General features: G+C 25.5%; 5 protein-coding genes across 16 annotated transcripts in view; 3 read left to right on the top strand and 2 right to left on the bottom strand.

Moving 5' to 3' along the window:
* LOC102679475 (ankyrin repeat domain-containing protein 50) overlaps positions 1–5,192 on the top strand; it is a 13,736-nt gene extending 8,544 nt beyond the window's left edge. For 2 of the 5 annotated variants that reach the window (XM_006625010.2, XM_006625013.2), the window contains 9 exons: positions 1–171; positions 293–539; positions 625–808; positions 1,311–1,527; positions 1,609–1,800; positions 1,885–2,132; positions 2,477–3,015; positions 3,192–3,369; positions 4,521–5,192. In XM_006625010.2, coding sequence (XP_006625073.1) covers positions 1–171; positions 293–539; positions 625–808; positions 1,311–1,527; positions 1,609–1,800; positions 1,885–2,132; positions 2,477–3,015; positions 3,192–3,363 — 1,970 coding nt within the window. In that variant the 3' untranslated portion in view covers positions 3,364–3,369; positions 4,521–5,192. The remainder of the gene's footprint in view (positions 172–292; positions 540–624; positions 809–1,310; positions 1,528–1,608; positions 1,801–1,884; positions 2,133–2,476; positions 3,016–3,191; positions 3,370–4,520) is intronic. The other 3 variants (XM_006625011.2, XM_006625014.2, XM_006625015.2) reach the window with 3 other exon arrangements.
* Positions 5,193–5,702: 510 nt separating this feature from the next.
* Positions 5,703–7,804, top strand: LOC102680026 (excitatory amino acid transporter 3-like). The gene is made up of 9 exons (XM_031514827.1): positions 5,703–5,968; positions 6,068–6,245; positions 6,326–6,368; positions 6,450–6,486; positions 6,558–6,741; positions 6,818–7,051; positions 7,122–7,313; positions 7,375–7,509; positions 7,583–7,804. Exons 1-9 carry the CDS (start codon positions 5,731–5,733, stop codon positions 7,710–7,712), a joined length of 1,371 nt encoding a protein of 456 aa, XP_031370687.1. The 5' UTR covers positions 5,703–5,730; the 3' UTR covers positions 7,713–7,804.
* A 470-nt stretch (positions 7,805–8,274) lies between these two features.
* On the top strand, positions 8,275–13,563 carry LOC102680827 (RNA-binding protein 26). Of its 2 annotated transcripts, XM_006625024.2 has the most exons (11): positions 8,275–8,289; positions 8,386–8,567; positions 9,574–9,692; positions 9,771–10,068; positions 10,145–10,306; positions 10,382–10,740; positions 10,813–11,061; positions 11,169–11,684; positions 11,803–12,587; positions 12,671–12,925; positions 13,114–13,563. In XM_006625024.2, exons 2-11 carry the CDS (start codon positions 8,509–8,511, stop codon positions 13,192–13,194), a joined length of 2,883 nt encoding a protein of 960 aa, XP_006625087.1. In that variant the 5' UTR covers positions 8,275–8,289; positions 8,386–8,508; the 3' UTR covers positions 13,195–13,563. The 2 variants fall into 2 exon arrangements, with proteins under 2 accessions (XP_006625087.1, XP_006625086.1); XM_006625023.2 differs by lacking the exon at positions 8,275–8,289 and having other exon boundaries at positions 8,340–8,567.
* LOC102680411 (sodium/bile acid cotransporter 7-B-like) lies at positions 13,099–18,907 on the bottom strand. 7 transcript variants are annotated; one of them, XM_031514831.1, is made up of 8 exons: positions 17,563–18,907; positions 16,347–16,432; positions 16,055–16,212; positions 15,704–15,930; positions 15,479–15,622; positions 15,159–15,408; positions 14,736–14,966; positions 13,099–13,988 (listed from the first exon to the last, which is right to left on the bottom strand). In XM_031514831.1, the coding sequence occupies exons 3-8, from the start codon at positions 16,188–16,190 to the stop codon at positions 13,933–13,935; spliced, it is 1,044 nt and encodes a 347-aa protein (XP_031370691.1). In that variant the 5' UTR covers positions 16,191–16,212; positions 16,347–16,432; positions 17,563–18,907; the 3' UTR covers positions 13,099–13,932. The 7 variants fall into 7 exon arrangements, with proteins under 7 accessions (XP_031370691.1, XP_031370693.1, XP_031370695.1 ...); XM_031514833.1 differs by having other exon boundaries at positions 16,067–16,212; positions 16,347–16,602; XM_031514835.1 differs by having other exon boundaries at positions 15,758–15,930; positions 16,347–16,602.
* A 770-nt stretch (positions 18,908–19,677) lies between these two features.
* LOC102680277 (wee1-like protein kinase) overlaps positions 19,678–22,116 on the bottom strand; it is a 9,327-nt gene continuing 6,888 nt past the window's right edge. The window contains exons 4-6 of the mRNA XM_006625018.2: positions 21,188–21,506; positions 20,227–21,109; positions 19,678–20,149 (exon numbers count right to left, since the gene is read on the bottom strand). Coding sequence (XP_006625081.1) covers positions 19,835–20,149; positions 20,227–21,109; positions 21,188–21,506 — 1,517 coding nt within the window. The 3' untranslated portion in view covers positions 19,678–19,834. The remainder of the gene's footprint in view (positions 20,150–20,226; positions 21,110–21,187; positions 21,507–22,116) is intronic.

Consider the following 22,116-nt stretch of genomic DNA (forward strand, 5'->3'; position numbering starts at 1 on the left):
CGGGTCGCACACCTTTGTGGGCAGCTGCTAGCATGGGCCATGGATCAGTGGTTGCTCTTCTCTTATTCTGGGGATGTTACGTTGATAGCATCGATAACGAGGGCAGGACAGTTTTGAGCGTGGCTGCTGCTCAAGGCGGCACAGATGTAGTAAAACAATTATTAGATCGAGGTACAATATTTCTTCTTTTCCAGATTTTTTATCTTTTTTTTTTTCTTCTTTTTTTTTCTTTTCCAATTAATTTCATTATTAGATTACAAACAAGATGATTATAAAATTTTTGATATTTTAGGCTTAGATGAACAACATAGAGACAATTCAGGTTGGACACCCTTACATTATGCAGCATTTGAAGGTCACATCGACGTTTGTGAAGCACTACTAGAAGCAGGAGCCAAAATTGATGAAACTGACAATGATGGAAAAGGTGCACTAATGTTGGCTGCACAAGAAGGACATGCTGCATTAGTTGAAAGACTGTTAGAACAGCATGGAGCGCCAATCGATCAACATGCTCATGATGGAAAAACTGCTCTCAGGTAACTTAATAATGATACTCTAATATATATTTTGTATAAATTTTATTTTTTAAGATATCTTCATAATAATCAAAAACTATTACAGACTTGCAGCTTTGGAAGGTCACTACGATACTGTCAGGGTACTATTAGCTCATAATGCAGATGTGAATGCAAAAGATGCTGATGGAAGAAGCACTCTTTATATTCTTGCTCTAGAAAACAGATTGGCAATGGCAAGATTTTTGTTGGAGCATGCCCGAGCAGATGTGGAAAGCAGAGATTCAGAAGTAAATGAAAAATTTTTATAATAATTTAAATCTTATAAAAATCATAGAAAAATTTACAATCTTCTTCAAAATAGACTTATTATTCTATAAAAATATACCACTAAAAATTTTTGTTAAATTGAAGATTTTTATTTTTATAAGTCGATTTTTATATCGTTTTTAATATTTTTTTATTTCCTTTCATGTAATTTTATATACAATATTATATTAACACATATAATATTATTAATTAAAAAATTTTTAACATTTTATTATTTATTTGAAAAAATTAAGTTGAAAAAATCTACAAATTTTTATGCAATTTAATATTGCTTCTAGAAATAAACTATTCAGAAGTTTTCCAACATTCGATTATATCATATTTTAATTTATATCATAATAGAAATTTTATTTATATGAAATTATTTATATGAATATGAAAATTAGAATATTTATATTTTATTATAATATATTATTTATTATTATATTAATATGAAATTATAAATTTAATATAATATTACAGGGACGAACTCCTCTGCATGTAAGTGCTTGGCAGGGACATGTCGAAATGGTAGCTTTGTTATTAACAGAAGGTAGTGCCAGTGTAAATGCTTGTGACAATGAGAATAGAACTCCTTTACATTCTGCAGCCTGGCAAGGTCATGCAGCCATTGTCAGATTGCTCCTTGAACATGGAGCAACTCCTGATCATACTTGTAATCAAGGAGCAACAGCTTTAGGTAATAATAATAATCAAATTTCATCTGTAAAATAATAATAAAACTAATATAAAATAATTATTAAAAATCAATATTAATTAGGTATTGCCGCACAAGAGGGTCATGAACACTGTGTACGAGCACTTTTAAATCACGGTGCTGATCCCAGCCACTCTGATCATTGTGGTCGAAATGCTATCAAAGTAGCTGCCAAAAGCGGCCATGATACAGTAGTAAGATTGCTCGAGGAATATTCAGCTAATCAACGAAGTCTAAGGCCTGGCATCAATGGAGGTTCATTTATTTATTATAATTTTTATTAATTCATTTTTTTATTTGAAATTGCATTATTGTAATATACTGTTTATTATAATATAGGCGGAAGTAGTAGTGCTACTTCAGTAACATCAAATTCGACAGCAGAAACAAAACCATCATCCGCAATTTTGAATCCCCTTTCAACTCAATACAGTCCGGCAGAGTCGCCGGATTCGACAAAAAGAAGAAGCTGCGTGTCTCTGGGAAATAATTCCAGCAACAGTAAATCTAGTAGCAATCTAACCGGTAGCACAAAAAGCGATCAGGGAAAATTTAACCAGAACTCGATGGTGAATCAGGTAATAAAAGTAGGTAACAACATTGTTGCTTTTTTTATTAACTCTCTTGTGTAATTTAAGGAATCAATTCAAATTCTCCGATACCACTTCCAATCGATTTTCATCATCTCTTTCTGACTGCATGTTTTGTTCATTCCGTTTTTATGCACTCGTGTACAGATCGTTTTTTTTTTTTTTTTTTTTAACTAGATCACTCTTTGTACGAAGATTTTGTTTAACTGTTATCTCAAACAATCTTATTTCACATTTAAAACTTTCGATTGATTCTTATTTAAAGAATCCAACTCGATCTATACACGCTACGAATTTGATTCTCATGGGAACCCCGCATCATCTGACTGCTATAATTTTAGACACCATTATCTTTCACGCAACAACTGCAACAATGCTCGAGGGGAGCCAAGAGTCGTCCACTCAGCAAACTTTTATCACCTCTGAAAAGTGAACCGCAAAGTCCTATCTACGCATCACCACCTCATTCGCCGTTAAGTGACAGCCTGATACCCTATTCGCCAACAAACACAAGTCCACCTAGTGCTCAGACCGCGGCGAATGTGATACAAAATCAACTTGGAGTATCATTGTTGACTGGAAATCAAAATATACCATATAAAGTGCAGATCGGAGGATATAATCATACATCGGCTATTTACGAACCGATTAATATAAAGACCGAGATCATCGATAAAAATGAAATTAGCAAACCATTTGAATTAACGAACGAAATGTTAGGTTTAAGCGTGACAAAAGACAAAAAAAATGGACTTGATGAAAAAAGAAATTCAGCCGACACTCATTTCACTAGAGATACTCATATGAGAATAATATTGGGTAACAGTGGTGCTGGTGTTGGCAGAAGCGTAAAACATGCCTCAGATCATACACCTGCTAGGTAAGATTTATTTTAATAAAACTATTTGTTCAAATATTTATAAAAATTTCTTTATATGTATTGCTTTAAATATTAATTATGAATTGCAAAAAATTTCTAAAATATACTGAAAAAATTATATAATTATAAAAGATTAAATAAAACATCTTTTTAAGATAAATAATTTCTTTTTACAGTGCAAGTAATGCAAAACCAAAGCGTAATGGTTTGGTTTCCAATCCAGCCATGAGATTAGTAGCAGGTGTTAGGAATGGAATTGAAAATGCAACTAATAGAAACAAACCTATCACAACGCGAGTTAATGGATTTCAGTGGAAGGCTGAGGCACGAAAGGAAACACCTTTGTAGGGACAGGTATTATATAATTTCACTTTTGAAGGTCACAATAAAAGTCTAGGAAAACAAATATTTTACATAATTGTAAAGAAGGAATAAATATTAAAAAAAATCTTCAATTCATATAATATTGTACAAATATTTATAATAATGTATTTATTATATTTTTCTTTGAAATGCACTGCATAATTTTATTATGCTTCACAAATATACATAATTATAAATTCCATTCAATCACTTACTTAGTATTAGAAGTTAAATTTTTTCATCCCTTCAAGTTTCATTTAATTCAATTTTAATTTAAAAATTATTGAGTGATAAATTTTTAAATTATTTTTTTTTAAAACAATATTTGAATGATATATGTATATACAATATATATATTATATATATTAATATTATATTGTGTATATGATATGTGTGTGTGTGTGTGTGTATATATATACACATATATATATATACACACACACACATATAATATATACATATATATTCATAGGATATTGATATATTATAGGATATATTATAGGATATTGATATATTTGTGATACATGATATTTTGCAGGCCAAAACAAACATAACAGTTGATATATAAAAATATCAATTGAAATTTATTTATTAAATTATAAATAAAATGAAGATGGAAAAAGATAGTAGTGTAATTGAGATTCATCTGTTTTTTTTTTGTTTTGCTTTATCTAATGCAAACTTAAATTGCTTAATAAATAAGTTTCAATATTTTTATATATCAAATTTTATATTTGTTTTGACTTCTTGAATTTTGAAAACTTTCTAAAAATGTTCCATAAATACATTAATATCCTATATATAAGGAAATAGAAGTAGCTAATCCTTATACACTGTAATTACAGTGTTCAATTTTGGAAGTGGTATCAGTAGATTTTTTATATTCCTTTTCTACTAAATTATAACGTATAAATATTTTGCATGATCAGAAATAATTCTTATATAATTTTAGATTTTACGATAAAATTAGAAATTTAGCACAAAAAACATGAGTTTTTAAGAAGATTTAATGTTTTAATCTTTTCAGAACCATCTCACTAATCAATACATTTAAGTGTGTTGTGTTAAGTTTATTGTTTACGATAAAATGTTCGAAAATAAAAACAAAGAATTAATTAAAATCTTAATTTTTTGTAATATAGGTTGTATTCTCAGAAACATCTCAGCGGGATACTGGAATCCGTTATTGCGGCTGGCGAATTGTAATCACCAAAAAGCGGAAGTCAATAAATAAATTTTTCTCTTTTTATTTGAGCAAAATCAAATTACCTCACATGAAAAAATAGATTAAAAAAATAAAAAGAATTGCAGTCAAAAGGAAAATAATATAAAAATAAAAATTGCGTAATATAAAAAAAACCAAATATTAAACAGTATAGAAAAATATGTAGATCTAGATATGTAAACTTTACGAAACGTGACTTTGTATAAATGTAACGTTAATAAAATTCTTTATTGATCTCACTAATACTTCATATAAACAAAAAAAAATGAATTAATTATTGAAACCTTTAAAATTTAAGTAATTATGATTTTAATGAAAAAAGATGATATATTATAAAATTTTTTTCTTCAGAAGACTGGATGCAAATGAAATTCATAATGTGATGTGAATGATGCAGCATTGTAAAGATATGTATAAATTATATTAAACGATTAAAAAAAAAATATAGCATGATAATGCAAACTCAATTACAAATACGTAAAATTATGGCCTGAAAATTGATAAAAACATGTGTAAATACACATCTTTTATGTATTGCACGATCGTATTTATTATATTGTAATAGATGCAAAATAAATAAAAAGTAAAATATCAATGTTATTTATTTATTTACGTTATATAAAGATCCTCTAAAGCACCTTTAAATAATTCAATAATAAATTTATTAAAACAATTTTTTCTAAAACGAGTCTAGTTATAGATGAAACTAAATTTATCTTATACATTATATCATGATATGATTCCATCTATCTTCATACCATATAAAAGAGTCATAAATACATTCATTGTCAAAAGATATCTCTTAAGGTAATATCTTCTATTTTTAAGAAATGTTTCATCCACATTCCTAATATATTAGATAAAATTGTAGATATTATAAATAGTAATTTGTTTTTAAAAATTTTATAAGGAAAAAAAAAAGAGGAATTCTGTTTTATCATATTTTCAGATAAGAAATATTATCTTTTATATATAGAATATTCTTTAAAATTTTGCATTATTAATATTTATGCAAAAAAAAAATAAACAAGTTTAATGATTTTAATATATTAAAATACTACAATATAGTGAAATAACAAAGATATAAAATAAAAATATAAAATAAAATATTGATAAATTAATATAAAATGAATACTTTTAAAAAAATATTAAAACAAAAATTAATATTAGGAACAATTATTGGTGTATGTGCTGGAATTTTATTAGGATTTCTTCTTAAAACTTTTACTCTTCAACCATGGTCCAAACGAGATATAATGTATCTAAAATTTCCTGGAGAACTATTCATGAGATTAATAAATTGCTTAATACTACCTCTTATAACATCTAGTATAGTGAGTGCTACTTGCAACTTAAAAAAATCAGGTTAATCAACTTAAATACAAATTGATTTAAATTGATTTTTTATTTACTAGCAAATAAGAATTTTTTTTTACATAATAAAAATTTTTTAAATATATATAGGTCATATTGGAACAATGGCATTATATTACTATATTACAACAACACTACTTGGAATTGTATTAAGTGTTACACTTGTTCAAACAATAAGACCTGGTGATTTACTTAAAAATAAAAATATCATATTACAAAATGCAACCAAATCATTTATAACAGTGGATACAATTTTAGATTTATTTCGGTACTTTATTCACAATATTAGTCAAATTAGTCTATTTTATGCTTTTATCTATTAAATTTATTTTTTTATTTATATTACAGAAATTTCATACCAGAAAATATAGTGAGTGCATGCTTATTTCAGGTAATAACATTTTATGTTTTTATTTTTCACATATAATTAATTTAATTTAAACAACAAAAAAAATAAATAAAATATTTTTAGTATCAAACTGTATTAGAAAAATCAAAAAATGAATCAGGTATGTAATATAATAATAAAGAAAAATTAAATTTATAGAACTTAAATTAAAACTTAATTTCTATTTTTTAGTACCAATCGATGAATGGGAAATAAATCATATTAATATAGCAGGCACAAATGTTTTAGGATTAGTAGCCTTTAGTTTAATTTTGGGACTTGCAATTGGAGATATAGGTGTTAAAGGAGAACCTTTAATAAATTTCTTTCAGTCTTTATCAGATGTAATGATGAAAATTATGAATTGGACAATAATGTAAAATTATATAGTCTTAAGTATTTAAACAAAAGAAATAAGTTTTTATTATATGCAAATATTCATTTTGTAATAGGCTTGTACCAATAAGTGCATTATTTCTTATTTCTGCAAAAATTCTTGAAGTGGAAGATTTTAATAATGTAATAAAACAACTTGGAATTTATATTTTAACCGTTTTCAGTGGTTTACTCATACAAGGTTTAATATTACTTCCTTTATTATATTTTATATGTACTCATCAATCTCCATACAAAATTATAGTTAAACTTGGACCAGCTTTTGTCACAGCATTTGGTACATCATCAAGGTAACCAATTAAAATAAATATATTTTTACTTTTATTATAAAATTATAAATATTTAACAACTATATTTTAGTACAGCTACAGTTCCAGTAACAATATCATGCTTAAAACATATTGGAATACCTTCTAAAATATCTAGATTTATTGTACCAATTGGTGCAACTATAAACATGGATGGTATAGCACTATATGAAAGTATTGGTGCAATTTTCATAATTCAATTGCATGGGTTACAATTTTCATTATTTAAAATTATTATAATCTGGTTTGTATTTTTATAAATTAATTTGTAATTAATAACATATTAATATTAAAAAATTTTGCAGCATAACATGTACTCTATCATGTATTGGTGCTGCTGGCTTACCAAGCGGTGGTTATGTAATGTTAATAATGGTATTAAATTCCGTGGGAGTTCCAGTAGAAGATGTTTCATTAATTATTGCGATTGATTGGTTTGTGTAAGCATCTTGTGATGCATTTATATAATTTTAAATATCTATTCATAAAAATTAATATAAATTTAATTTTTAGAGATCGTTTTAGAACTACCTTAAATATTGTGGCGGATGCATTAGGTGCTGGTATAATAACTCATTATTACAAAAAAAATACGCAAACTTCCATTCAAGAAGAAGAAATGGAATTATACATTTCCACATAACATGTATTATAATGTAATAATAAGCTCGATTTTTAATAAGTCAAGAAATATTTAAATATTTAAAATATAAAAATAATATTAAATCATAATAAAAACTTATATAATAAAAAAAATTATTATAAATTCATAATATAAAAATTAATCATTATAAAAGAAAATAATAACTTATTAATAAAAATATTTTTATATTTTAAATATAAATTTTAAATATATATATATTTTTTACAACAGTAAATTATTAAAATAAATTCAAAATTGAATATATTAAAAACTTAGTATATTGTAGGTACAAATTTTCATTAAAAAAAATTCAAATTATTTGCAATAATATATATTATTATAATTACTATAATTATGATTATTTCAAATAAAATATAAACATTTTACAATTGTCTTTTATACTTTTTAATAAATATATAAATATTCCTAAATTCTAAAAATTTAAATTATATTGAATTTTTCTGTTAACTATCATATAAATAACTTTAAGTATTCTAAAATACATTAAAAATCTACTGAGAATGTTTCGATATAATATAAACATATCTATATACAACATATTCTATGTTACTTACTGGTGAGTAAACCTAACTTTTTTGACGCGCTGCTGCAGCGTCTCTTGTGACATTTTCTAGAAGTGAAAAGTCTATCTATGTGAATACTGCATGTATAGGAGAGAGATTTCAGAATGGCGACTGTCTTTACTTAGGAGAGTACTTATTCCCGCCCAGAAATTGTATAATTAACGTGTGTCTTTGGAAACTTCCATGTGTTTTTCATCACATATTCACTGAAAATGATAATAGAGAATCCGGATCAATTCAAGGCGTGGCTCACTGCCGTCTTGGAGCCACTGTAAGTAGGCCAGCTTGTCCGAGTACGGTTTTAAGTGTATGTGTATGCATTTGATGTTGTAAATGGCCGTACATGTGCTATGCTTTACACCCTATGCAGAATTATATTTACATGTATTACCCTGCCTGCCCTTCAATGATCATCGATAGATCATGTTTGACACTGTTCCTTCGCCGAATTTATTATGCTTTTAATAATAAGTAATCAAATAATAATGTGTCTAATTTCTAATATATTTCATATCTATTTTAAAGCGAATATATTTCGAATAATTGAACGTAGAATATTCAATTCTATTGCGTTTTAACTCGCAACATGAATTTTATATATATTTCTTTTAAGTATCATGATAAAAATATGTTTTTAATTTACTAATCATCCTACATAAACAGCTTAAGCAATGACTTATTCTAAAATGATTTGTTGACAATATTGCTTAATTAAAACATTGTTTATGCTTAAAAAGGAATCGATATTTGAAATATCTATTTCTTTCATCAATAATTTTCATTGAACAAACTTTAATAATCAAACTAAAATACTTAATACTTAATAAAATAAAGAATGCTTTAATTAAGTAGAAATGTTAAAAACATCAAAAGTATTTAAAATTATATATACATTGAATTATATTTTTTATATTGTAAGAAATAATTTTTTTATTGATATAAATTAATTGATAATATGTAACTAACTTCATTTATTTATTTGTAATTTATTGATTTAGTAAAGTTTAACCTTTTGTTTTACATTTTACAACTTGTAAACATGATATAATTTTATAGAATATTACAAATAACAAAATATATATTTGCTATATAATTTATTATATTATCATATTATTATATCTAATAATTATTTATTACATAAATATGATTATTATTTAAAAACTTTATTATATAAATTAATATACAATTTATGTATTTATTATATAACATCATATGAATGTCTTATTGTTAATATTGTAATTATTGTTTAAAATATTAATATCAATATAATTTTTCAGTTGTGATGCAGATCCTGCAGCATTAGCAAAATATGTATATGCTCTTGTTAAGAAGGACAAAACATTGGAAGAATTACGAGGTGGAATGGTTGAACAACTTGATGTATTTTTACAACAAGGTACATTTTAAAATATTAGATTTAAGTGACATTTAAAAATTATTTAATTTATTTTATTTTATGATATATTTTTTATAGAAACAAAAAATTTTGTGGAATTGTTATTTAAAACATTAGAAACTCAAGAATATGTTCTTCCACCTCCAAAAAGTGATCCAGATGGTGGTGGGACACCACCAGGTATAAATCCACCACCGCCTGCATTAAACACAGAAAAAGTAACTGAAAGTACAATTCCAATTACTTCTATGAATACAAATCCTCCTGCTCCATTACAAATGAATGGATCTGCACCTATGGCAATAGGCAAACGTGAAACTAGAAAATCAGATTCTGAAAAAGTTGATAAAGAAAAAGAAAAACGTTCTAGGAGTCGGTGAGTTTCAAATTATATATTAATAAAATGATAAAATATTTATATAATTTTTTAAAACATAATCTAAATATTTTAGAAGTGGTCGAATGAGATCACGAACAAGATCTCGTTCACGTTCATGGGAAAGAGATAGACGTAGATCAAGAAGCAGAGAACATATTCGTCGCGATCGAGAACGTGATAGAAGTCGACCATGGAGAAATGAATCACCACCAAATACGCGACGGCATGATAGAAGGTTTATATAAATTTTATTTCAAATAATAAAAAAATTTAATTTATAGTTTTTTCTATAACATTTAGTTTTTTTTAGACGAAGCAGAAGTCGTAGCACATCGCCAATACGTCCAAGAATACGAGATGGTCCTGATAATCGTGACCATAGAGCACGATTTAGAAACAGATCTCCAACACCACTTCGATCTAGATCTCGTTCAAGATCATTAGAACGAAAAAAGATAGATCGTTCTGAAAGAATGGAAGTAGATAGAACAGAAAGAATTGACGGGAGTCCTGGTGGTGGTACTCCAACTCAGGATAGTAATCATGGAGATGTAGACATGAGGTTGTCTACTACTAGTCAATCAATTCAAAGCGTTGTTGCTGTTGCCTCTAGTGTTCCGAATAGCCAACCAGGTTTTCAAACTAAGAGAAGATGTAGAGATTTTGATGGTTTGTATTTTTTAAATTGTTTCATAGAAAAATGTAAAAAATGTAATAATAGAGTATAATTAATATTTATAGAAAAAGGATATTGTATGAGAGGTGATCTCTGCCCCTATGATCATGGTACAGATCCAGTTGTATTAGAAGATGTAGCTCTAAGTCGTGTTCTCACCTTTGGGCCACATAGTGCTCAAGCACCAGGAACAGTACCTGTAACAGCAGTTCCAGAACCACCTCCAGGACCTAATGGAAATGCTCCACCACAACATCTTCCTCTTGCCAGTTTACCTCCTCCACATTTAAGAAATCAACATCATTCTAATATGGGTATATTTTTTATATAAAATTATAAATTTGGTATTTTCTATATATAAATTTTTAATATATGTTATATATGTATATAGATATAATTATTTTAATATAAATTTCAATAGATGCTTTTGCGGAATACAATCCAGACGCACCAAGTATGGAACCCCGAATGCCATGGGGTAGACATCCCCAACCTGGACCTGCAATTTATGGAAGAGGTCAAAGAGAATTAATTAGTGTACCAGTAATTCCACATACAAACTCGTCCGAAATAACACATACTCAAACGAATCCATTAAAACGTAAACAAACATTTGATTTTAATCGTCTTGGACCAAAACAACGAGTGGTACATAATCCAGCTAATTGTTCTCTGGAATTAAAAAAAGTTCCACGTAGTCTGAACAACATAACCCAGTTAAATAATCATTTTTCAAAATTTGGTAAAATTGTAAATATCCAAGTTAATTTCGGTGGAGATCCTGAGGGAGCGTTGGTTACCTTCCAGTTACCAGCTGAAGCAAAGGCTGCATACAGAAGTACAGAGGCTGTGTTGAATAATAGATTTATTAAAGTTTTTTGGCATAACAATATTAATAATAATGCATCTGGTGGTGCCATTGAAAATGTACCACCCGGTAAGTTATCAATACATATTCTTTATATTATTTTTTATAAATCTTAACTTATCAAATAATTAATTTATTAATTATTTTATAAAACTTCAGTATTTAATATATTATTCATTTCATTTAGGATGTCGACCTTCTGTTAAAGAACGATTAGGTGCTGCTGTCACTGTGCCAGCAAAGACCGAAGAAAATGAATATATTCCTACTCGTCGTTCAACCGAAGAACAAGTTTCACAAACATTGGTTCCAACATCGCCAAAAACTACTACTGTTCCTACGCGAGAAGACAAAGTTCTTGCAATAAAAAAGACGCAGGAGATACTAGCTGCTAAGGAAACATTAAAGAAGAAACAAGAAGAGAAACGTAAAGAAGCATTAAAATTAACTGCTGATTTACGTAAAAGAAAACAAGAATTGTTAGATAAGCATTTGATAGAAATTCGAGCTTTAATTGATAAAGCTGAAAAGAATCCAGAACAAAAAGATGCAATTATGGCAACGATCAAAACAATGCAACAATCTATTGACAATTTACGTAAAGATTTGGCTGCAAACGGTCAAATTGGTGGAAATAAGACACAAATCAAATCTAGAGAACAAACTCAAAAAGAGATTTTAGATGCAGAATTAGATTTAATGACTGCGCAACAAGAAGGACAAGACGCTGGAGAATTGCAAAAAAGATTAAATGAATTACGAGCACAAGCTGCCGCATTAGGTTTAAATGCAGGTTCAGCTATTGGTAGAGGTACAAGATCTAGTAGAGTTATACGAGGTAGTCATGCATTATCATATAGGGGTCGTGGTAGAGGGAGTTTTGCCCATGTTTCGGTAGATCATAGACCGACAAGTCTTCTAGTCTCTGGTTACGAAACCGAAGAAAAGGCTGAAGTTTTAGCGCATTTTCAAGTAAGATTAATTCTCTTATATATACATATTTTTATATATTATATATATAATGTATATTAAAATTTATATTTTTTATATTTTAGCAATTTGGAGAAATAGTCAATCAAATAGTAGATGACGCAACACCTTCAATCGTAATTAATTTTAAATCCAGAAAAGAAGCCGAAATAGCTTTAGTAAAAGGACGCACATTTCAAGATAGATTATTATCCATAACATGGGTTTCTGGACATCATCTTCATCGTGGTGGTGGTGGTAGTAATACAAACGCATCCGTACAACTTTCTTCACGTTCTGAACAAGCACCACCTACTACCGATGAAGATATTGACTTAGAAGTGAGTCCTTAAAATTTAAATTTATCATGTAATTTCTAAACATTTAAATCTAAAGATGCAATTATTTGTATTTTATTTTACTTTTATTGAAAACTTACTCTTTTTCTGATATACAAATAAATAATAAAAATATGAAATATTTTGTTTGTTTTTTTTTTTTATATGATATAAACCTTTATTTGTAACAGGGTAACGCTGAAGCATTACTTCTTGAAGAAAATGAAGAAGAAGAAGATGAAGATGGTGAATCGCGAAGCTGGCGGCGATAGCAGCGTCAGCGTTATTTGTGACAAAAATTTGGTACCAGCTATAATGACTGTGTGATGATCTGGGCGAATCAATATATGCTCAGCACTTGCGCCATTGCTGCACTGTCGTTTGATGCATTAAATACCATGATTTTCACAAAAAAATCAGGTTACGAGCTCATACACGTTATCATGAGTGTTACACTATTTGTTAATATTATTAAATATATACATATGCGCATGATAACGGTATTATAAAGAAATATACCGTGTCAAATTGCGTATCATGAAATAGAAAACAGATATACAAGTTTCCAACAACAACAACAAAAACTAACCAAATTTATCCCATTATTTGTAGAATAAAATCGCTATGTTTTGTATGGGAAACATCTTATTCTGAATTCAAAGTCCTTTTTCTTTGTGTGTAGAATTGTGAATTGTCTCTTGTTATTTCTTTTGAGATATATCCATAATAAACAAGTAACCAGACTTTTAGATATAGGTAGATACTTATAATTTTCAAAAATTTTACAATTGAAAGTGAAGAAACTATATTTATAACTTGTAAGATACAAATACAATTTATTATATAATTACCAAGTAAGATATAGCGTATAACGCTTCGAAGTAGTGTAATTGGTTTTTCTTTTTTACTTTCACTTAATGTACTATTTAAAATTGTTCCTGTAATGATGTACAGTGTATTGTATAATTGTCATGATTTTCTTTTATCAAATATCAATGAAACTAAGTTGATTAGAATTGAAAAAACTTATTCGTGCATAATTTTACACTAGTTGTTTCAATATATACTGAAAAAAATAATATATAATTGTTACATATAAATTCTTAAAACTAATTTCCAAGGTAAGTATTAAATTCCGCAATAAATAAAACTCATAATAATGCGTAAAATTTAAAAAGAAAAAAAAGAATCACTATATTTCAAACGCCTTTGGCATTTCGTTATATATATAAATAAACTTATTTGATACATTTTGAAAACAATTTTAAGTAAAATCCTACCCAATATTTTGTTAAACATTTCACTTTTTCAAATTAAATTATGTAAATAACTTTCATACAATTTTTTACACATTAAATTCTAAAATCTTAATCTACTTAAGACTTTCTTTTATTCCTTAATTCCAAATTTCAATATTATTTACTAAAGTATTTTTTTTATAAATATAATTAAGCAAATAATTTATATTAAATTTTTAAGCATTTTAATAATGAATATCAAAATTCTTTATAATTTAACATTTTAAAACTCTTACAAAATATTTATAACTTCTTTTTTATTCTTTTATAATCATTTAAATACATTAAAAAACAAAAAAAAAATTATTTTTATAGGCTAGTTTATATATTGAGTACAAAACAAAATATATGTAATAAAAAAACAGTATATATAAACATATATAACAGTAGTAGAAACAGATAGTATATATAAACATAATTTCAATTAGAAAGCAGAATTCGCAAAAGAAATTTATATTTAAAATAATCATGTAACATTTTATATTATGGAGACAACCAACCAGCCAATAAACTACCTAATAATAATTGTGCAACTGGTAATATTGATAATGGTAAATTCACAGCTGAACCATGAGCTGAACCATGATAAGCACCACGTAAAATCCAGCTACCAAGACCAACTGATTTGTGAGTACTTGTAAATAGTGTAGCTAGCAAGATATTTCGAGGTAACCAACGAGAGCACAAAATCCAACATAAGCAGCTAACAAATAGTTGTCCCACACAGGCTTGAACATAAAAGAATACTAATATCATAATAAAATAATAAAAGACATACTATATTTAGAATTAATTTAAATTAATAATATTTAAATACATATAAATTGTATATACATGCATTAATATTATACAAAAATTTTTAAATAGCATATCGCTATTTAATGTTCATTTGGTTATATCAATATAAGTTTTAATCTAAATTATCATAAATTACTTACCAATTAATACACATAATAATACATCAGAAGCTTGCAAAGATGATGCATCTACTAACAATGCATCACAAAACCAATGATATGCTGTAGCTAATAATAATCCTTGAGAAAACCAAGGTGATTTAATTTTTGGACAAATATTGTACTTTAAAATAATAATTTGAATTGCAATACCAATAATTAATGGTATAATAGTACTATAAATGGTTTCTTTTATATTTATACCAACCAAAGGTGGTGTAGAGGCTCCTAACTAAAAGAATTAAAACTCTTATAAAAGAAAAACCATATTTTAAATTTTAATAGTAATTTTGAGTAATTACCACAAAATATAATAATATAGGAGAAATAAATAATCCTCCAAAATGAGATACTAAAGTAATCACAATGCTTGTTGATAAATCTGCTTGTGCTAATCGACATAATACAAAACTTGTATTAAATGGAGGTGGCATGCAATAAAGTACCTAAAACCGTAAAAATTAAATTATTATCAATATTTACATATAATATAATTAAAGATATTTTGTTTGTGTATATATATTTACTTCCATTCCTTTCAATAACCACACATTGACATTGATATAAGTCAATAAACATACCCCAAGTCTCATAAGAAAAGGCATTAAAATATATATAAAAGTCATTGTAAATATTAAGAGAGAACCATTGCTTAATGTTAAATAAAGCATTTTTGGATCACACAATAAACCTGCTTCTAAGTAAGTTAAAGGAATAGCAAAATATTGAATAATAATATTTCCATTCAGAATACCTATAATAAATAAATAACATAAAAATGGTAAAATACAATTATATTTATTTGATTATTATTAATTATTAAATAGTAATTAAAAATTTTATTATATATATTTAATTATTTGTTTATAAAATAATACCATTTGTTTTACCAAAATGTGGTTTAACAGAAGCAAGCATCATACACAAAAGCATTAATAAAAAATATCCATATCTATATAAAAGTTCATTTTGTTTTTTTTTTGGTTGAATATCTTGTATATAATTTTCTTGCATTTTTACTTAATTTTATGCATGCCTGTAATAATTTAAATATTTTAATATATGTTTATTTTTGAAAATTTTTATTTATGTAATAATATATAATAAAAGCAAATGAAATATGATTTATAACAATGAAAAAATGTTAATAACAATAAAAAGGATGCAAACCATTTTTATGAAATTATATCAGCCTACAAGCAACCAGTGAAACTTTTTTTCTGACTCTTCTTTGAAGAAATTTCATGCGTTGTCTTCTTTACAAGAATTTATACGTGCATATTTGGATAAAATATTATATTTACTATAATCCTATTTAAACATGCTTAAAATATTATAATTATAAAGTAAAGAAAATCTTATTGTTTATAATACTGTATTAAATCATACATTAATCATTCTGTGCTATTTTTTATCACTAAAACTCCTGTAAAATTCATAATTTAATTAATGTAATATAAAATTAAATAGATAAATGCATCTAAATTAAAGCAATACTTTTAAGATTTATAAAATGCAATGATATTCTTTTAATAATAAGTTTTTTATTCTAAAATTTGTATTATTCAATTTTTTTTTATTGAATGAAATATATATACAAAATAATAATGCTTTGTGCAAATTAAACTTGCATTCAAACATAATTGTATATTTACACTTGTTGTGTGTGATGTATAAATTCAAAAATTGTATTTTAAAAAATGAAAAATTATATGACCGTAATAAATATATTTAAATTTTTCGTTAATAATTCATTAATATTTGTTTGAAAAACTTCAAAATCATTAATCACGAATATTTTTATATGATATTTATTCTAAATGTTTATTATTTTTAACAATTAACTATTTAGATAATACAATGCTTTGATGCATATCGTATCAAAATGTATTAGGAAAATTCGATTTCATTTTCTTACGCATGCGTAGTTACAAAAAAATATTTTCATATATTCTTTTATAAAAATTAAGTTTTTATTAAAAAAATATGAATAACATAAAATTTATTGTTTATTTAAATAATTTGCATAAATTTAATAAGATATATTTACAAAAAAAATATATTTATAATAAAAAGTTTCTATTATTAATTTATTTGTTAATTAAATGTTAATAATTCAAACATTTATATTCATTTTATAATATCATTAAAATCATTGATATCAAAATATCTATACTTGAAATAAATAATAAAAATATATTAATTTTAGTTTTATGGTTTTTTTATAATATTAATTTTTAACAAATATAATAAAGAATAAACAAAAAAATCTATTTGTTAATTATTTATTATAATAATATTAATAATAATACAATAATAATATTAATAATAATAATAAGATTAATGAAACAACAGTATATGTAAACATGGCATATTACCACAATACCTTTACTGCCATAAGTAGGGGTCCACCCTTCTTGGCACACAGTTTGAAGCTTAAGAGCTCCTTTATCGATTATTCACATTTTTTTCTTACAAAACTTCGTAACTTTTATACATAGCACGGTCTATAACTACATACATAACATTGCTTTGTAAACGAGGTTATACGCTCACGAAAATTAATATTTAATCGCATTACCCTTTTAAAACTTTGATAGTGTAACAGAAAATTTTTTAATTGATCTTACTTTTAAGAATTGAATTTATATTGAAAATAAAAGACATAAATAGTTTGTAACGCAAACTACAACAAAAAATCTCATGATATTAAAAACTCCAATCGAAATCATTTTATAAATGGTAATGCAAAGCATTACACGTTATATTTTTTTTTTTCTAAATATAAATATTGAAATGCTCCAGTAACGCAAATATATAAAAGATCACATATTAGCATGCTCAGATACAAAAATACTAAATCAAGATACAAAGGCTTTGATTTGTTTATTAGCTAAAAGCCAAATAATTATACATAAGATTTATCTATTCAATGTTATTTTGAACAAAGGATATTCATTGAATGTATTTATATGATACAGGACTTTGAATTCACTATATTATGATAAACCATTAGTTTTTGTCATTCCTGATCAAGAAACACAATGTATTACAAAACAAAAAATGAAGTAAAAAAGATCATTAGTCAATCTGTTCAATATAGCAAAATTTGTAATACTTTAAATTTGACACACATTTGAAATGAATATATATTTTTTTTTTTGAATTTTTGTATTAGTAAATAGAATAAGAAAAATCTAATCAATAGTACCACCTATATTAGAAACATGGATTATTATATCAATATTTATCCAATATATATATATATATATTATATATATCATATATACATATATTAGAAACACAAAGAAAACTTGTATAATATGAATTCTAGAGCATGCCAAAGATAATATGACTATAAAAAAATATTATAAAAATAATTTAAACTTAAAACATTTTACGTTCAAAGATTTTCTCTATAACTGTTTGTAATTTTAAGAATTATTTCCTTATATAAAGAATACACAGAGTGAAATTATAAATTTCACGGTTAGGAATTATGTTTAAATGAAGTTCTATGTTAATTGTCAATTTCTATTTAGTCATCATCAAAAAATTTTCTATCTTCTTAAACATGATAAACACAATATGTAGGTAACATGTATTATTTGTTATTTATTCATTATTAATTTAAAAAGACATATATATAAAATTATAAAAAATATTGAATCTGGCAAAATATAAAAATTATTCTATGATATATTTAAAGTAGCAGTCTTTTATCTGATAACTATGAAAATTACAGAAAGAAAAAATTATCTGAATTTCTATAAAAATTTGAAAATTAACGATGGATAATACAGAGATTATTTAATATTTAAACACTAAACAATACACAACACTGAACTATTATTATATGTAAATATCTATATATAAAAATACAATGTATTTGTAATAAATTTGTCACAGTTTACTGTTAGTATTTCATTTTATATACTACAGTAATTCTTAAGTAAAAACGGGAAGAACGAAAATATCACACGATGATATGTCAAAATGTTAGGTAATAAGTGATATTAAAAACATTATCATTTCATTTCCGTCAATATTCTTTTTATGATACTAATTTTACACTAAAAAATAGTAATATTGTAAAATAATTGTATATTGTAATTACACAAAGTACATAAGTAAATACTTATAACGTTAAAGGCACATAAGAAAATATTTAATAAAATTATTCTCATTTTATAAAGAAATAGATTTTTTTTACAGTTTTTATACTTTATAAGATAAATAGACCAATGAACAATAGAAATAATCATTAAACTTTTCAAAACTTATGTACTTATTTTTATTTTATATAAAAAAAGAAAAGATCAAACATAATATACATAAAAAAATAGTATTAAATTACTGTATTACCCATCTAATGAAATATAAAATATGAAAGTTATATATTTGTAATTTTCATAGGTTAATCCACAGCTTATATTATTAATGTAATATCTCCATCATATGCAAAGATATACCCGTGGTTATTATACAATTTCACTCTGTATATCATATTTTCTTGCTATCAAATTAATTATAGTTTTACTTCTAAATTAGAGTTACTTTATATCACAATATCTCAAGGCACTTAAAAAAAATTTCTTTTTTTCTTAAGCACCTTTTCCCCTTCTCATTTAGTCTGACATAAATATAACATAGAACATTCAAAAGTTTGTAGTGCTATTGCTTCTATTGACTTTTTTACCCACTGCTCGAGACGATGTTCTAGTTGGTGTAGGTCTTAGTTTGTAGCCTCCTGCATTCATTGTATTATTAATAGCTGCTACGTTTGGAGCAATAGTTTTTAGACACTTAGCTGCTTCTTGCAGTTGCTTTGACAAAATTTCATTTTTTAATTTTTCTGCATTCAATTCCCGTCGAAGTTGTGCTTTTGTTTTATTTCCAAATGGGCACAATACTCTGTGCTGTATAAGACAAATTGCTGATGGTCTCATTTCAGGATTTGGATGAATCATTAACTATAAAAAAAAAAGAAATTTATTATATCATTCTATAAAATAAATATTTAAATAATAGAATTAGAGAATGAATTTACTTTAAGTAATTCATTAAGATCACGGCTATAATGGGATAATTCCTTTAAATTTCCATTTCTAATATCATGCCATTCTGGTCCATTTTTAGGTAGTGGACCTCCACCACCTGCTTCATAAACAGTTAATCCAAAAGCAAAAATATCAGCTTTTGGTAAATGACTAAAGTCTTCGCGTAAAATTTCTGTTGGCAAATATCTACAATCTCCTTCTTCAACTTGAGGATTATTAACGGATGTAACATGACCCAAATCTCCTATTTTATAAGTAATTTCTTCTTCGATAGTTTCCTCTTCGTCGAAACCATCATCAGCTGAATCATAATTAACTGCGAGTAACCTCTTTTCTTTGGAAATAAATATATTTCCAGGTTTAATATCCATGTGTACTAATTGCATACTGTGAATATATCTTAAACCTTCAGCAACATGTAACAACAATTGTCGCATTTCTGCTTCAGTAAAATGTTTTTTTTCCTTTTCTAAATTGATAATTGCATCTGCTAAACTGCCACCATTACAATATTCATTTTGAATTATCATATGATTATCTTCTGCCCATGCAGAATAATATCTCACAACGTGTTGATGTTTACCAAGTACAGCATGCGCATACACTTCATTTAAGGCATTCTTTTCATTAATACTTCCAGCAACTGGTTTAATACTTTTTTTAATAGCATAAGTGCATCCATCTAATCGGTTAATACATTTATAAACTGAACCAAATTCACCTGTTCCAATTAAACCAAGTTCATGGAACTCTTGATGATATCGTAAAATATTCGAATCTTGCAATGCAACACGTTTTGTAGCTTGTTCTATTTCGTTATCAGAATCTTCGGAATCAGCGAGATCGAATTTTGGTATTTGAATATCTGGAGATCTAAAATTAAGAGAAAATAACTTTTATTATGAAATCAATAGTATTATCAAATTGATTGATTTTTATATTTATACTTACCCATTAAGACTACGTTTAGATCTAGTGCGTTTTCTTGCAGTTAACAACATTCCATTTGGTGTAAAAGGATTTACATTAGCAGTAGGTTTGTCAGATTTATTTTGATAATTACATGATCTAGATTTGTCTAATGAAAATAGTCTAGTACATTTAGATGGAAATGGAGTATGCATTGCACTCTTTTCCATTAATGTCTTTGGAGTAGCAGGAGAATCAAATAGACGTAAAGCTCTAACACGTTTATAAGGTGGACTACATGCCATTGATATTTTTTGAGAACATATATTTTCACGAGGTGGAATTCTAATTCTTGATGTACCTGCAATTTACATTTTTAAAACAAATACATATTTGATGCAAAATTTTCCTTGTATTGAAACTCCATGCAAACAAATTTATGTTCACTATTTCATTATCAACCATAATCAATATATTTTTATGTATTCTTTCATATTTTTTTTTCATATCTTCGATATTTTTTTTATATTTTTTTTTTTACTTTTTTTTGTTTTTACTTATTTTTTTACTTACTTTATTTTCTTTTTATTTCATATTTTTGATATTTTATATTTTTTTTTCATAGTTATAATATTTTTTTTATTCATATTTTTTTAATATTTTCTTTTTGTTTCATACTTTTGATTTTTTTCATATCTTTGATATTTAAATTTTTTATATATATATATATATTCTTCATATTCTTATGATATATATCCATATATTTTTTTCATATTTTTCATATTTTTTATTCTATATTCTATTTTTTTCATATAATATTCTTCATATTATATATATTTTTTTATTCTTTTTTATCATATATTTTTTTATATTTTTTGTTTTACATTTTTTATTTTTTTTTATATTTTTTGTTCTATTTCTATTTCTTTCATACAATATTTTTCATATTATATATATATATATTTTTTATA

This window comes from Apis dorsata, unplaced genomic scaffold, assembly GCF_000469605.1.
Source record: "Apis dorsata unplaced genomic scaffold, Apis dorsata 1.3 scaffold_1214, whole genome shotgun sequence".
NCBI lineage: Eukaryota > Metazoa > Arthropoda > Insecta > Hymenoptera > Apidae > Apis > Apis dorsata.

What these genes read in the sequence shown, in the direction of transcription:
- LOC102680026 (XM_031514827.1), top strand. Translation starts at nt 5,731, where the DNA reads ATGAATACTTTTAAAAAAATATTAAAACAAAAATTAATATTAGGAACA. An exon ending in TGAGTGCATGCTTATTTCAG is followed by an intron (nt 6,369 to 6,449) that starts GTAATAACATTT and finishes AAATATTTTTAG; the next exon opens with TATCAAACTGTATTAGAAAA. An exon ending in TTTAAAATTATTATAATCTG is followed by an intron (nt 7,314 to 7,374) that starts GTTTGTATTTTT and finishes AAAATTTTGCAG; the next exon opens with CATAACATGTACTCTATCAT.
- LOC102680827 (XM_006625024.2), top strand. Translation starts at nt 8,509, where the DNA reads ATGATAATAGAGAATCCGGATCAATTCAAGGCGTGGCTCACTGCCGTC. An exon ending in AAGATGTAGAGATTTTGATG is followed by an intron (nt 10,741 to 10,812) that starts GTTTGTATTTTT and finishes TAATATTTATAG; the next exon opens with AAAAAGGATATTGTATGAGA. An exon ending in TCAACATCATTCTAATATGG is followed by an intron (nt 11,062 to 11,168) that starts GTATATTTTTTA and finishes AAATTTCAATAG; the next exon opens with ATGCTTTTGCGGAATACAAT.
- LOC102680411 (XM_031514832.1), bottom strand. Translation starts at nt 16,190, where the DNA reads ATGCAAGAAAATTATATACAAGATATTCAACCAAAAAAAAAACAAAAT. An exon ending in ACATTTTGGTAAAACAAATG is followed by an intron (nt 15,931 to 16,054) that starts GTATTATTTTAT and finishes TATTTATTATAG; the next exon opens with GTATTCTGAATGGAAATATT. An exon ending in ATTATTATGTGTATTAATTG is followed by an intron (nt 14,967 to 15,158) that starts GTAAGTAATTTA and finishes TTATGATATTAG; the next exon opens with TATTCTTTTATGTTCAAGCC.